This window comes from Sinocyclocheilus grahami, unplaced genomic scaffold, assembly GCF_001515645.1.
Source record: "Sinocyclocheilus grahami isolate Dianchi unplaced genomic scaffold, SAMN03320097.WGS_v1.1 scaffold225.1, whole genome shotgun sequence".
NCBI classification, from domain to species: domain Eukaryota; kingdom Metazoa; phylum Chordata; class Actinopteri; order Cypriniformes; family Cyprinidae; genus Sinocyclocheilus; species Sinocyclocheilus grahami.
In genome coordinates, this window is record NW_015505404.1 from 2,177,623 (window position 1) to 2,194,248 (window position 16,626).

General features: G+C 39.0%; 1 protein-coding gene across 3 annotated transcripts in view; it reads left to right on the top strand.

Annotated features, from left to right (window-relative positions):
- Window positions 1-16,626, top strand: part of LOC107596978 (C-myc promoter-binding protein-like) — a 32,644-nt gene that overhangs the window by 2,581 nt on the left and 13,437 nt on the right. For 2 of the 3 annotated variants that reach the window (XM_016287859.1, XM_016287860.1), the window contains exons 2-18: window positions 3,472-3,817; window positions 4,408-4,654; window positions 5,395-5,464; window positions 5,822-5,991; window positions 6,665-6,903; window positions 6,998-7,064; window positions 7,208-7,266; window positions 8,391-8,535; window positions 8,670-8,845; window positions 9,347-9,447; window positions 10,374-10,595; window positions 11,233-11,378; window positions 11,801-11,827; window positions 14,688-14,821; window positions 15,599-15,731; window positions 15,846-16,052; window positions 16,178-16,306. In XM_016287859.1, the coding sequence (XP_016143345.1) occupies window positions 3,507-3,817; window positions 4,408-4,654; window positions 5,395-5,464; window positions 5,822-5,991; window positions 6,665-6,903; window positions 6,998-7,064; window positions 7,208-7,266; window positions 8,391-8,535; window positions 8,670-8,845; window positions 9,347-9,447; window positions 10,374-10,595; window positions 11,233-11,378; window positions 11,801-11,827; window positions 14,688-14,821; window positions 15,599-15,731; window positions 15,846-16,052; window positions 16,178-16,306 (2,583 nt within the window). In that variant the 5' untranslated portion in view covers window positions 3,472-3,506. The remainder of the gene's footprint in view (window positions 1-3,471; window positions 3,818-4,407; window positions 4,655-5,394; window positions 5,465-5,821; window positions 5,992-6,664; window positions 6,904-6,997; window positions 7,065-7,207; window positions 7,267-8,390; window positions 8,536-8,669; window positions 8,846-9,346; window positions 9,448-10,373; window positions 10,596-11,232; window positions 11,379-11,800; window positions 11,828-14,687; window positions 14,822-15,598; window positions 15,732-15,845; window positions 16,053-16,177; window positions 16,307-16,626) is intronic. The other variant, XM_016287861.1, reaches the window with a different exon arrangement.

Sequence of the window (16,626 nt, forward strand, 5' to 3'; positions counted from 1 at the left end):
CATTCATTGCGTTGTGCTTTCTGTACTGTGTGTACTGGAACTGTCCAGTCATTTAAACTGGAAAAGGGAATCATCAGTTTCTTACTCCTGTTCTTTTGAATGACAAGTATCAAGTCGGTCAGAGATCAGGGAAGTAAAGGAGTTCCTTATTTCTTTCTCAGCAGCCAGATGGGATGGCTCAGACATTAAGTGTACTTTTCTTTCATGGGCTCTCCATGCCAGGATTTCCGCTGCATAGGACCCATGTTGATTTGTCTGATGAAAGTGCCATTACCAACGCACTTCCGGGCGTTTTTGAGTCCCTCATTGACGTTACCATGGTGTTTCTCAATAAAGGAGTGACTTCCTATGAGTTGTCTGAAAAGTGTTGAGTCAGTGCAAGTCAAGCGTCTCTATAATTGCATCACATAACAATGAAATCTGCCTCAGGGCTTTCCAATGCACAATATGCCTTATTACAATATAATAACAATATAATTCTCTGCATGTTTGTCCAAATTTGCCTAGAATTTCTCTCTAACCTGTCGGGTTATGCCGTTTCCTTTCCTCCCCAGCAGTTGTTATTGAACTGTTGATGTGTGATTGTGAGGTCCTCATTACTGCATCATTATCTCTACCAAAAGAGACCGCTTTCTGCTCTGTGATTCATTTTTATTAGTTTTATGTAAGTATTCTCTCTCCCCCATTACATTTTTAAGGCGAATGATGAATATTCGCTGGCTTTTCTTCATGGTTGCCATGGTGAGGATTATAATTTCTCTCTGCTGATGGTAGAGAGGGCACAGCCAGCCTCTGCGGATGGCGTGGTTGTTGGACCGAGAGATTATGTCTATATATAATCCTAAATCTCTCACGTAACATGCAACACATCTTGCTACATTTTCTTCTCACTGTGTCTGGTGGACTTTCTGTTGTATATGTTTAGAACAACGTGGGTGTGATTGGATCTTGAGATGTTTGATTGTTTCTGCAAGCAGATTGATGGATTTATGTTTGCTTTGTGTGATGTTGTTGAGCACAATATGTGAAATCAGCTATAGGAGAGACATCTGGAACAAAGTGTGCATCAGTGTCACACAGAGAGAGTGTTCTAGAGACCCCTCCTTCAAAGCCCAAAGGTTTATTAGGATGAGAAGGATTAGAGTTCTAAGGCCTGTATTTATTCTCGGCATCTAACTGGGATCATGAAATCTGCCGATGATTTGTCACCATTTCCAAAATATTTGGTAGAAAACAGCAACTTCCCATTTCACACCATCAGCGTCACTGGTTCCTCAAAAGACAAACTTCTTTACTTCGACACTTCGTTGTGGCAAAAGAACTAGTCAGTAGGTCAGTTTCAATTCCTAAGCTCTTAAGCCGTGTCCCATGACTCTGTTGGCCATTACTGTAAATCACAGAGAAGCCATTGGCTATAAAGCTGCAAGTCACCAAAGGCCTTTCAGATGGTGTCCACTATAATGACGATGGTACTAGGCGTGTAACAGTTTACATTTCTAGGCTCCAGATTTTTGGTACAGTTCAATATTTGATCAGGGAAAAAAGACTACTACTACAATTTACTTATGTAGGAATAAAAATCACTTTTTTTAAAAAACAGTGTTTTTTTAAACAAGTTTAAAAAGATTAAACTTGAAAAATTAACTTTAAAAAACCTACAAAATATATGCTGTATATATATAGTTTTTTTTTATTAAATATAATTTTATTTTGCAAGGATGCATTAAATTGATTGAAAGTGACAGCAAAGAAATGTATTTCTGTTACAAATAAATGCTCAAAAGAATAAATGTTTGTGTACCCTAGTAAAGAAAATCCTATGTCATAATTGATTTAAAATACATTTATTTCATATCAAGTATACTTCACATCCATTAACATATTGATTGACATATCACATAAGACTTACTGATATAAAATTATAATTAAACTTTATTTGGAGTATTTCTTTATTGCACATTTCCTAATATTATGCCTAAAATGTGTTTTAATATCACTATTGATAAGGATTGCATGATCTCTGTACAATATGAGTCTTTCAATGCAAGATATATTTAGAAGTCTACTTGCAATTTTTCATTTGAAATTTGGCCGTCACTGTGCGTTCGCGAAAGCGAAAATGCAAACGCTAATGCAGGATTTGCAATTGCATTTGGATTATGTCACAATTTATGCGTCCACATATTGAAAACGCAATTGAAAATACAATTTGCTATTCTATTTGAAAATTGTCCGGAATATCGTTCCATAAGTTTCACTTTAGCACAGATATATTTATGTATATATCTTTAGTTGGACCTCAACAACACTACTTCCGCTAAATTAAAGTGCATTAAAATTAGTTGTTCCAATTTAGTAGACTTTAAGTATACCAGTTTAGTATACAAAAAGTACAATTGCAGGGTATTTTTATTAGGAACATAAATATGTAAATGTATTTTTAGTATACTTGGCACATATATTTTCACTAGAGTAGTCATCAAGGAATCCTGAAAAACGTTTATCGTGGTTGGTTTCCACAGAAATATTAAGCAGCACAACTGTTTTCAATATGATAATAATTATTAAACATGTTTCTTGAGTAGAAAATCAGCATATTAGAATGATTTCTGAAGGATCATGTGACATTGAAGACTGGAGTAATGGCATTTTAAACACAAATTATACAAATATTATACATACATATTACACAGAGAAACATTACACCCCTAGATTTAGGTTTCAGTCATTTGGTGGGACTGTATGACCCCTACAGAAAGATAAAACTGGACCCACAGTCTACCAGCAGGTACCCTGCTATTTTTGGTGCTAAGAAGCCATGTGAACATCAGTCACTCGTAATGACTCGGAGTGAGTACATGTGCCAACTTGAGTGTTGTAAAAGCCCCAGGCCTCTTCCGAAAGAGAAGGGACTCTCTAATTAAGATATCAGTGGTTGTGCTATTAGTGAGGCTTATGGTGACAAACTTCACATTGATGCAGACAGAAGGAATTCCCTTTGTTGTCTGACCTTTTTAAGTAAAATTTTTTTCTTCCTTCCTGTGCACTTACTCTGTAGGTACCAACTCTGTGACTCATGATTCCAAAGCATAATAGGACATATTCCTTTATCCCTATATTTATAATACGGGTAATTGCTTCCGTCTGTCCAGTTTATATTTCTCACAAAGATTGTTATATGAGGTTGTGCTCTGCATCTGTGGATGTGTAATGGTCATATCCTTTTCTAAGCACATAAGGGAGCAAAAGTAATCAGAGTAAAAATGGTATTTCCTAGGAGTGTTGCATAACTCACACTGCATATGCTGATTGTTTTTTTTTTAAATCCCTCCCGGTTTAAAGAAGGATGTTTTCATTCGTGAGCATGTTCGAATCTGAACACCTGGCATTATTAAGCAACAGTGTTTACTAGGCTGCAGTTTCACATTTCTTCATGTGCTCACTCTATTCACATCGCTCTCTTGTTCCCAGCATATACAGTCCTCGTTTTATGGGGATGATCGAAGATGGAAGACAAAAGCCTTCGTGTAGCAGACTACTTTGTGGTGGCAGGACTCACCGACTCGTCTAAGCCCCTCGAGGAAGATGTCCACCCTGAGGATGGTGGTCAGAGGAGTTCAGCCCAGCTCAAGGCGCCCATCACTGATGTGGCTGTGGTGATTCGCTCCCTAGGGGAGGAAGTACCTCGAGGGTATACCTGCGTTGAATGCACCCCCTCTGGACTTCCTGCCGAACTGAATGGAGGAAGCCTCATGGGGCCGCAGATCTTCCTCTGCTATAGGAGAGGCAGAGACAAACCGCCGCTCACAGACCTGGGGTAAGACATCTAAGCTTCAGATATGATTGTTCCAAAATCTAGTAAGCTGCCTACTTAGAAAGCATTTTAAGTTATCCTCCTGAAGCAAAGTCTGTTCTAAACAGTTGCTAAAAGTTTTGTTCTTTTCTATGCGACAAACTCAGTGACAAAAACATTGTAGATGAAGATGCTGACTATAAATAATAAATATACCCAATTTTTTTATATTAGAAGGTATCAAGAATAAAAAGCTAAATATAGAACTTGAAGAAAAACGTTACATCTACACTCTTAAAATGGAATATTTAATTCTATATAATTTGCTTATTAGAACATCATAGTTATTTTAGCAACATGCTAAAACTCAGTTATTCTGGAATCAACAGTAAGTGAGTCATGTCTCTGATGCTACTTGCTGAATGCCTATTGATGGAGCTGCTTTCCAAATCACTAATTTATAAGGTACCATTTAGGATGCTGTCTTTTAAGGTAGCTACTAATGTAGGCAGTAGACAATGAGGCAGCTCAGTTGGTTTTGGAACCTGTTGTGTTTTCACTTTTGTTTTGCAGAACGTTTACTATCCTCATGTCCTTTGTTTCATGATTCTTAGCATCCTCTTTGAGTGGAAAGAGAAACTGAAGCCGGACTGTCAAATTATACAGACCACACCCTCTGGCCGTCCTGCTAATATCAGTAGCTCCTCCTCCCAAAGGATCTACATCACATATCGGCGTGCCTCTGAGAATCACTCTCACTCCACGCTGGCTGTCACAGACATCTGTGTCATTATTCCCGGCAAGGGAGAGACACCACCACATGCTTTCTGCAAGGTGGACAAGAATCTCAACAGCAGTATGGTGAGCACAACAGTCACCCTATCCTGCTCAAATGACCAGTTTAGATGGGGGAAAACTGGTTGACCATGATGGTTTTTCTAGCAATGCTGGTTGTCCATGGAAGTCTTGCTAATCAAGGAACCTTGTTCAAACTCTAGGCAGCATTGAACTGCATTAAAATGTGGAGATTTAGGGCCATATTTACTAAACAGGGCAAATTAGCATTAGAGCACAATTCCATAAAAGCACAGATGGCAGGAAAATTCTGTGAGTGATGTACTAACAATGTGCACATTAAAGAACATACGCAGCCAGATCATTTCCATAATGACCAGCGCAATCTACCAAGAGCAGCGCAAATTAGCGCCTGCTTTAAGACATGCTTTTTTGGGGCGTTAAATAATGCCAATGCAAATACCAGTGAATTGACAAGCGCAAACGTTAGTAAATCGTGTTGCGTGATTCATTTTAATACTGTCCGTTTGCACTGACCCTTTGATTTAAATATGGGTACCATATTGGATATCAGTAAATTTTAGAATTTATTTAGTGATATCAGCCAATTTTGGTGAGATTTTCAATAATTATCAGCTTATCAGTATTTCCAAAATTGTAGTATTGGTACATCCCTGCCCAAAGCATTTTAGGTGGGTAGTTTTCCTTAAATTATGAATAATAACATCAGACCACAACAATCAAACTTTTACATATCTGTATAAAATGTTGAATCAACTTAATTTCTGTTTTTCCTGCTTTCACAGTGGGGGTCCTCTGTGTACTTGTGCTACAAAAAATCTTTGGCCAAAACCAACACACTTGCATTCAAAGCAGGTATTGTATCTCAGCCTTGAGTTGTTTTTCGCAGTTTGTGTTTTGTTGTGCATTTTGCAATGAACAGTAGGAGGGAAAGGATGTGTTAGCGAGAGGCACGTCAGAGCAGTAGGATACGACTGTAGATGAATGAAACTTGATACTCCCATGTAGCAAGAACAACATGATGTCATTGTTAAGCTCAGTGCTCTCAGCACCAAAAAGATCTAGGCTTTAACCGCTGCGTGCGATTAGCTTGTCATATGGAAGACTGGGTCAATTAATTAATTACAGGGGAAGCGGTGCGGGATCAGTAATAATTGTTGTCTTTGATGGAGCTATACAGCCTAATTGAGGGTTTGTATGGGGTGTGTGTAGGTCTTTTGTCCAGATATCCAGAGGAGGATTATGATTCCTTTCCTTTGCCTGAATCCGTGCCCCTGTTTTGCCTGCCGACGGGAGCGTCGATTGAGTGCTGGCCCTCTCATACCAAATATTCTCTTCCTGTCTTTTTGACATTCGTTCTCACAGGCGCCTCTGGAGAGAAGGTACAGACAGGAAAATTCACGCATGAGCACGCACAAATACACACACAAACATTTAGATTTTCTGCTGGTTTTCTTTTCACTGCAGCACCATCATTCTTTGAGAAAATCAGTCACACAAGAAGGTGAATTGTCTTGTCTGGTTTAGCAATGTGCAAAGAATTTAAAGCAGCTAGAAACCAGCATGGGCGGAATATCAAAACTGCCCATGAATAATGGGCCTCGGAAAAGAATTGAAAATAAGATGAACATGTGTAATTGGCCTGTTTAATAATGCATTGCTAAAGTGCTGTTTGGGTCAGCTCAATTATGTCAAACACATCAGTACACTCAGCTCACTCTCCTCAGCCGAACAAGTCTCAAGGCTATTTGTGCTGCAGTATTGTATAATTTATTCATTTAGGTGAGCGGCTTCAAAGAAACATGGCTAAGCTGAGATATTTCTGATTTAAAAGACTGCAAAAATAAATCTTCTGTATCATTTTCTCACTGGGTGGATTTGAGAAAAGCGGTTTTGAAATAGATACTGTTAGTGATTGCTTTTAAGTAGGCTAAAATAGTTGCCATTGTGCACTTTAGAAATGTAATGCTGGTATCAAGAAAGCTTTTTTGTTCTCTAAAATGTAAACCAACCCAAATTCTAGAAGGTGTTCACGAGTCTGTCTCTTGCTCTCAGGTTTATGGTGCCGCCATCCAGTTCTATGAGTCCTACCCAGAAGAACATTTGACTGACAAGCAGCGATCTCAGCTGGGTCTGCAGGCTAATGGGCTCAGGCCTGATGGGTCCATGACTGTCCACACCAACAAAAGCATCTGCCTTCTCTCTCACTGGCCCTTTTTTGATGCTTTCCATAACTTCCTGACCTTCCTCTACAGATACTCCATCTCAGGTCCACACACTCTGCCCATTGAAAAGTAAGTTCTTAGGACAATTTTAGAGGTTGCCAAGCTAGAGCTGAAATTTTAATGTCCAAAAACATTTTGTAATGTTTTTTTTATTTGTCCTTAGGCATATTTCCCATTTCATGCACAAGGTTCCTTTCCCTTCCTCACAAAGGCCACGTATCCTGGTGCAGGTGAGTTTTGTGCACGTGGCATCTTTGTTTGAACATCGTCTTTTTTGAATGTGTCAAAACAAATGACATTGTGTGGTCAAATAGCTGCCAACCCTGGCCCTCATCTCACTGTGACCTCTTGTTTGTGTGCTTGTTTTTCACAGCTGTCTCCACATGATAGCCTGATGCTGAGCCAGCCTGTTTCCTCTCCACTCCCTCTGAGGTAAGTCAGACACAAGATACACTGACCATGTGAGATGAATGCTGATCAAAGCATGAAGTGTGGAAATTATACTTCAGCAGGACCTGGTTAAGTGTGACATCTTTATAGCATGTTTAAAGTGGGTTGAGACTGCTTTTTCTGTATTTTTTGCCATTACCTGAACACAGGTCAATTGCTCATCTCATTCCAGTTGATCTTGATGGAGCTATACAGCCTAATTGAGGGTTTGTATGGGGTGTGTGCAGGTCTTTTGTCCAGATATCCAGAGGAGGATTATGATTCCTTTCCTTTGCCTGAATCCGTGCCCCTGTTTTGCCTGCCGACGGGAGCGTTGATTGAGTGCTGGCCCTCTCATACCAAATATTCTCTTCCTGTCTTTTCTGCTCATCTCATTCCAGTTGATCAATCATGTCTTTTTCTGTTTTGCTTTGTGTTTGTTGTTTGTTTTTTGTGTTTTGTTTTGTTTTTTGTTATGTTATGTTATGTTTTTTGTTCTGTTCTGTTCGGTTCGGTTCGGTTCTGTTGTGTTGTGTTGTGTTCTTTTCTGTTTTGTTTTGTTCTGTTTTGCTTTGCTTTGTTGTGGTATGTTTTTGTTTTGGTTTGGTTTTATTTTTAGTGAGTACGTGTTGTTTACACGCCTATTTTCTCTGCCCACAGTGGCGGAACTCCACTCCCTCTGAGGTAAGTCAGACACAAGATACACTGACCATGTGAGATGAATGCTGATCAAAGCATGAAGTGTGGAAATTATACTTCAGCAGGACCTGGTTAAGTGTGACATCTTTATAGCATGTTTAAAGTGGGTTGAGACTGCTTTTTCTGTATTTTTTGCCATTACCTGAACACAGGTCAATTGCTCATCTCATTCCAGTTGATCAATCATGTCTTTTTCTGTTTTGCTTTGTGTTTGTTGTTTGTTTTTGTGTTTTGTTTTGTTTTTTGTTATGTTATGTTATGTTTTTTGTTCTGTTCTGTTCGGTTCGGTTCTGTTGTGTTGTGTTGTGTTCTTTTCTGTTTTGTTTTGTTCTGTTTTGCTTTGCTATGTTGTGGTATGTTTTTGTTTTGGTTTGGTTTTATTTTTAGTGAGTACGTGTTGTTTACATGCCTATTTTCTCTGCCCACAGTGGCGGAAGACTCTCTACACTGCTGTTGAACCTTGGCCCAAAAAATGCAGCGACTCTGCTGGTGTTGGCTGTGACTGAACATAAGATCCTAGTTCACTCCTTACGTCCAGCTGTTCTTACCAGCGTTACCGAGGCCCTGGTGTCGGTGAGTGGAAGACTATTCGTTTTCACTCATGCCTTTCCTATTTCTATTTTAAGATTCTTACAGTATCAGTTCCTTTTGCTTGTTGTCCCACTTTTGGCTGTGTCTTGTGTCAACTTGTTTTACGTGTTCCACAGATGATTTTTCCCTTCCACTGGCCGTGCCCATACATTCCTCTCTGCCCGCTGGCCCTGGCAGATGTGCTCAGTGCTCCATGCCCTTTCATTGTAGGGGTTGACTCACGGTACTTTGACCTCTATGAGCCACCGACGGACATAAGCTGTGTGGACCTGGACACCAACACTATAACTCAGTGAGTGGCCTTTTTACCTCTACATAGTTCTGAGTTCCCATGAGAGCCTCTCCTGACCTTTTTGACCTATGTTGGTGAGATAAAGTAATCTTTTACCACATTAATTCACAAAATAAACACTAATTTCCCAGAGTAGGTGATGATTGGTGTCTTTTGTGATATGAACAGTGTTTATGTTCATAAGAAATTCTAAGCAATTGCAAAAAATGTTCAAGTGAAATTCCAAGTAATAACGTTCTTTATCTTTATGCAGATGGTTAAAAGATCAGGATGGAGATATATGAGCAGTGAGGAATGTTGTAGTAAAGATAGGACCCTGAGTACCACCATGTGTTGAACACATGCTTCTGTGTTGTTTGTTTGCCAGTATTCACCTTAAAGATTGCAGACCTTGTAAAAGCTACATTGAAACTATAAAGCAGCCCTCAGTTATGTTGTTCACGGGCATGGACTCCCTTCGCTGTTTACCCTCTCAAATTATAAACGTGTGGCCTATTTCAGCAAAGAAGAGCGCAGATCCCTGACCTGGAAGATCCTGCCAAGAAAAGCCTGTAAACATCTGATCAACACCCTCAGCAGTCTCCACCAGCAACTGGATGAGGGTTAGTGAGGGCGGGTCACTGTGGTGTCAAAAAAAAAAAGATTTCACTTATCTTCTGTACTTTTCAAGGCAATATTGGTTCACTTCACTGCACAGAAAGTGCCATTCTTATTGGCCTTCTACTGTCCTTTTGGGCTCTGACAGTATAATTTTTATTACCTAACAATGTTTTATGAATGCTTGACCGAGTAAGAGCAAAACCAGTCATCCTTGAGATGTGATGAGATTTAGAGACGAGGGCAATTGGCTGGATAGAGGCGAAATAAGGCAAAAAGTCTTTTTTTTAGAGTGCTGGGATACTATCTGATACATGAGAGCTGATTGATGCTTCAGTCTTTGAACCAGATTTTGAACTCAATTATTCAAGGTGTTTTTGGTTCTCGAAAATGTCCTGTATGGAATATACCAACTCGTAGAATTGGGCCTAAAGAGTGAGGTTATTTATAGGTAAACCGTAATAAAAATGATGTATCTTTCTGCGCTAAGTGACTGTGTTCCCATATGTTTTATTGAGAACATTATGTGTCCGTTGATGTGGATGTTTAATAACAGACATAGCCTATGATCTTTTTGCTGACCTTTCTGAAGTGACGTGAAAGGAGCTTATGTACCGCACCCATATCTCAATTGAACTTACTATATCTTCATTACTGAGATATGCTACATGTATAACCTAGACATTATCAGTACATTTCTCCTTTTGTATGAAAGTTGCCTTGTACTCTACCATTGAAAAATGTAGTGTAATATTCTATGGCTGAATTTATTTGATCAAGAATACAGTAAAAACAATAATAATGGTAAATATAACTACAATTTTAATGTGTTGTTTTAACATTTTAAAATGTAAATAAATAAAAATATTACTGACTCAAAACTTTTGAATGGTAGTTTAAAATTAGTAATTTAAGTATCGATCTTCCACAGGTTATCAGATGAGCCGTGAGGAAGGACAGATGGAGGCCTTCATGAGTGAGCGGGAACCTGGCAGTGGTGGGAAAAGTCTGGAAACCTTGGAGCTGGAGATCCAGGAGGCTTTCCTGCGCTTCATGGCGGCCATCTTGAAAGGCTACCGTTCATACCTGTTGCCCATCACACAGGCTCCATCTGAAAAAGCAACTGACGCCAGTTCACTCTTTGATTCACAAGGTAAACAGCCAAGATGGACATGATGCTTGAATCCTCTTTCTCCTGTCCCGATGTATCAGGTTGTTTGTGAACATCAGGAACTGCTGTAATAGAGTTGCTTCATCAGCGTTAAAACGGAAAAAACAATGCATTAAAATCTTGTTTTGACCCAACCACATGCAGTGAGTCCACTGTGATACATTAGTGGAATGCTGAAGCTCAGCAGCTGCTCAGAATGCTCAAATCTGGCCCTGTGCCTGTTGAGTCTGGCTTAAATCAGGCTTGAAATTATTGTGGCGATTTTGATAAAGCCCCATTGGAAATTAGACATGCCTGGCAGGTCCAACAAACTACAATGATTAATAGAATGTCTGAGAACACATCTGCAGCCTCTTATGTAATCCCTGAGTTAGAATCTGTTGCATCTTTCACACTGTGTACACTCTACGGCTTTCTCAATTATGACAGTCTAGTGAATAACACGTAATTCATGCTACGCCCTCTTAAATGTGACTGATTAAATGTTAAATCGCAACGGACAACTGTGGCGGTGAATTATAGTAATCAAATAAGGAATGCAATCACTTTTTTTATTGTTATGGCACCTCTCTGACTCTCCGCTTGATGTCCTTGACTTTCAATATGGCTTTTTTTGCAGGATTTTTGAAGAGTCGTGATCGATCCCATCAAAAGTTTTACTCCCTCATGACCAAGACTCAAATGTTCATTCGTTTCATCGAAGAGTGCTCTTTTGTCAGCGATAAGGATGCAAGCCTTGCTTTCTTTGATGACTGTGTTGACAAGGTATGAAACATGAACATATTTATTTCCCGCTAAAAAATATATCTCATGCCTTTATCCAGAATACAGCCGCCTCTAATTAGATTCAGTATAAACTGCATCTACAAAGCTCATGAAGAGTTACCATTTTAAACTACACTCCAGGCTCTTAGCAAAGAGCATGTGAAAAATACAAAGAGTTCAAGGAAGTGTACACGGCAAGATTTGTGAGAACAGTAAGGAGAAATCTTGTCGTTAATAGCTATGCTGTTGTGATCCCTTGGGCATACTTATGTCAGGTTATTAATTTTCTGTGAGCATTGTTCTCTCTTGTTCTTCTCTCTGGTGTTTCATATAAACAGCCTGTCCTATTATTTTTGCTTTTCTCACTACTTCCTTTTCTCTTTTCTCTTTAAACTTTTCTCTTTACTTGCTTGCTTGGAAAGTTATTCGGTACGGAGAAAGGGGGGAAGGTAAGTTGCTTAATTCAGTGTCTTTTAACTTCTGATGTATTGCTAAGCTGAAAACAGTCACTAGAGTACTGTACTTCACCTTGATTACAAAAATGGCTTTTAGTGGTTCTGAGAACTATTTAATTTTACTTTATTTATATTAATAATATCTAAAAACATTAGGACTGTCATTAGGACTGTTTAAGGAAGAAAAAAAAACCTCACCCTAGTTTTTTGACCTCAGCTGACAGACATGACCTGTTTTGTTTTGTGGTTCCACCATGGGTGTGGTGATTCATAGTTGGTATTATGAATCTTGGCTTTGAAGATGCATGTTTGCTGCCTTCATAATTAAAAAATTTCTGTTTAGATCAGAGTCTCTGCAGAACCTCTGAGCTCCTGCATGCATAATAAATTTTTCTGTGCCTTACGCCACTTTGCGTTTTCTTATATTCGCAACTCTTGTGCCCTTTCTCGGTATGATCCAGACTGCACATGAATCTGAAGCTGTATCTTCAGCGAACCGCTGCAAGTTGTCTCCTTTTTAAAGTGCAGACAAATATATTTCCGGATGGTTGTTTTGTGCCTGGTTTTGTGAAGATGGTCATCTTTCACCTGTCCTCCTCACAAGGCTGTAGTGTGCTAGTAAAGATGAATGTGCAGCTCTTTGTCTTACACTTTCAATTATGCTGCCATCAGTGAAAGTCACACTTGTCCTGCTCTGGCCTGTCCTTCCCTTATGCGAGGACCTTGGAGGACAGTTCTTTAGCACTGTGGTGGTAATCAAAATGACAGTTTGAGTTGATTTAAACTGACATGGGTTTGTGGGTTGTGTTCACAGAGGACATTTATAAAGGAACCAGGGAGGTAAAGGACAAACCATGTACCGCTGTAGCCTGAAAGCATTTGGTTATAGTGTGACACCTCAGTGATCCAATGAACCAATTTTAAAGTTCATCAGAATTTAGTAATATGCAACCATCTTTCTGAGTATCTGTAAAACTTTTGATCTTGAGCTGCCTCTGTGTTCAAAACTCTCAATGTTGAATACGGTGAACATTTGAACGTATTCTGCAGCATTGTGTATATTTATTACACGGCTCATTCGAATACTTGATTGTAATTGAACAATTGTAGTGTTCTGCTGTGAAATATTATTAAAACTATTTTTAAACTCTTTATTACACTGTTGTCCCTGGCTACAAACCTCCTACACTGCTAGATTTATACTATTGCTCTCTTTCCTCACACAATAAACTAATTTCAGCTCAAATCAACATCCATTTATGTATGTACTTGGTAAGCTGTGTAAAAAACAGAATCCAATCTATATTGCCCTGATGATGGTTTATTAAAGAATGGCTGACTGTACATTATTTGTTTATTTATATATAGATTTATATTAAAAATAAGAAACATTTTAAAAACACAAAACAACTCATCAGGATTCCAATAAAAGCTAATAGCTAATACAGCACTTTCACCTCCTGAGGTAGCATATTGACTAAGCATATATACTGTATATATATATATATATATATATATATATATATATATTAGTGCTGTCAAACGATTAATCGCATCCAAAATAAAAGTTTTTGTTTACATAATATGTGTGTGTACTGTGTATATTTATTATTTTATTATTTTTACAGATATACTATGTAAACAAAACCTTTTATTTTTGATGTGATTAATCACGTTTAACCATTTGACAGCACTAATTTATATTGAATTTACTTTGACCCCCTGAGGTAGACATTTTTTCAGCATTTTCTAAAGGTTAGGCACCTGCTTTCACTGACTTCTTGTTGAAAATGGACTTTAGACTTCATTTTGTACCGTATTCATGGAAAGTGCCTTTTGGCATCCTGGTGCATTACAGAGAGCTCCAATTGATGCCACAGTAATCAATGCTGTTTTTCTCCGGTAAAAAGAGCCACTGATTGATCTAAAACCTTCTTAGGGAAACTCATTTGGCAAGTCCAGCAAGAGCTTGATTCTGTTCTGTTGCTATTATTGTCTGTCTAATAATTTTGTAACAATATGATCCAAAACCCTTTTGCTGAGAATGCGTTACAGATACTTAAACTGATTTTCCCTCTATCAATAGATATAAAGTCATGCTTTATTTGATAGCCTGTGTAGTACAGTGGCATAGACTTTATGATGCATTTGTGGCCCATTTACAGGGCTTGTAGACAGACTTTGTCTGAAGGCTAAATGCACAGTGGCTCCTCCAAGCCTTGTCTAGCCTATAAATTGCACTGGGATGGTCTCGCGCCCCTCGAGCAATACAACATTAAGCGTTAAGTCCAGGTCAGTGCACTTGTAGTGCGTCTGTGGCAGATGGGGAGGATTGGATGAAGACTAGGAGGATCAGAGCTTCTTGGTACAGATGTGAGATCAGTCGGACGCAGCGATGTGGGAGATTATCAGGGTCATTTACACTAAAACCAGTGCTCCATCTGATCTGAGATCAGATCATCTTCACTTGGCAAACTGCAGCATGTCCAGACAGTGGAAAATCCCTTGGCATGGTTGTATGGCAGTGTGTGTGTCTGGTTCAAGATTCAGTTCCCAATTCTGACCAAAATGTAGCTCTGCATTGACATGTGATGAGTCTATTTGACTATATAGTAGTACTGAGTAAGTTAGCAAGTGATAAGTCTTTTTTAAGCCTTCCAGTTGCTAAAAATATTCTCTCCGGTTCCTCTTTCGAAATTTTACTTTCCTCTTTTTATTCGGAGACCAGTGTTGGCAAACATATGTCCTCTTAACTAAACCTGATCTTTTCTCAGTCATGGATCATTGCCTGTACTATGTGTTCTAGTGGAAACAGAACACAGTCTGTATCTCATTAAGTGTGTTTTTACTCTAGGTGGACAGCGATAAGCCAGAAGACACAAGGCTTATTGAACTTGACAAATCCCACCGCAGCGAGCACACGGTCTACATCACCCCTCCAGAGCTGCCAGCACTTCCAGAAGGAGAAGAGCCACCGATGGTTTATAGGTACAACAGACACTTCTGGCACACAAACTCCCATGCACACTACAACACTGTGCACATAAATGGTATGCCACACCACAGATAGCATTGTAGCAATGGCATAATCCCCTTCTAAACCTTCCCAGGGTGCAGCGTGTAGAGTAAACCCCTCTACGGATCGTGTGTCTACAGAAACTCTCACTAAAGCAGTAATGCACACTCCTCAGAGAGCATGTGATAATATTAAGTGGATCTGTTATTTCGGGATTTGGTATTATTTTGTTACAATGGGCAATGAGGTGTCTTGACATTAAAGATTAACATTGTCCCATATCCCATATATAGATTTTTTTATTTTTTATTATTTGAAGCCCAAGTTTGTCCTTATGTGGCATGCTATTCATATTTAAAAAATAATTTGGACAGATTTTCTATTACTTTTGTTATGCATTTTGTGAATTTATTTTCTATTATATAAACATATTTTATTGAATTGTAATATTTCTACTCTGAATTTTTTTATTTTTAAGTATAGTTTACATCATAAAAATAGCCACAGAAGCTGGTATGGTGTTAAAAATCAAACAAAAACAAAAAACTTTAATATTATATATTATTTGTAACTATTAAAATCTGTAATTCTATCTATATAATAATCTTCTCTAAAGCTGCAGAAACTACATCGATTGCCTGCAGTTAGTGCTGCTTGCTGTAGCATTGTGCTTTTGATTAATAAACTTTGACGTGACTTGACAATAACAATCAAGTACAAGCTTAGCATGCACTCTTGATGTCTTGCAGCTACAGTGTGTTTCCGGTACTGAGCGCCCAACTCTGTGAGCTTCAGGATGGTCCCAGAGTCCCCAAAGCAACATCAGCCGTGAGACACATCAGTCCCATCAGCCCAGCTGCCATTTTCAGGCGTTCCCAACAGGTTGGAATTTCAAACAGAAATCTCTTTCCAAATCACCCCCCATGATGCCGCTTGTCAAATCTCACCCCCTCCTCTCTAATGCCCCATACTCTCTCTCTGATCCTCCCTTTGTAGGAGATCAAATCAGCCCAGAGGATGGCTAAGACGTACTCCTCCATCCCACAGATGTGGTCCAAGTGTCTGCTCAGGCATTGTCACGGCCTGTGGTTCATCTGCCTGCCCGCGTATGTCAGCGCCTGCCACTCCAAGGTGCGGGCGCTGCATACTGCTTACGACGTGCTGAGAAACATGCAGGACAAAAAGTTGCAGCCCCCTGATGAGGTAGAATCGCCTAACAGTCTCCATTGATTGGTTTTGCCAGTACAGTTTGTGCTGCACCTAGACAGTGGAAATTTCCACCGATGTTGTGGTTTTGTAAGTAATAGTTCGTTTCTGCTTCAATGGAGGTGTGTTACCGGGTCCTGATGCAGCTGTGTGGGCAGTATGGGCAGCCTGTTCTTGCTGTCCGGGTTCTTTTTGAAATGAAGAAAGCCGGAGTGCAGCCTAATGCTATTACCTATGGATACTACAACAGGGTGAGCATAGTTTTCTTTTGTGTGACATAGAAACACATTGCAATCTAAATAATACTAAATAAATATACATATATTATCTGTGCTGATACATACTTTTGGGTTTGTGGTAGACCACATGATACAACATTTCTGAATTGTATTGCTATTTCTTGTTCAAATACATGGTGACCTTTAAAAAAAATTCTACATTTATGAAATGTATTATAAAATTAAATATCAAAATGGCATGTTTGTCCTCATAAGTGCACCTGTTTTTAATATTGTCTAGGTGGTACTTCCTTTTCTTTTTGGTGTTTTGCTGGTTTTTGAGGATGAGAAAA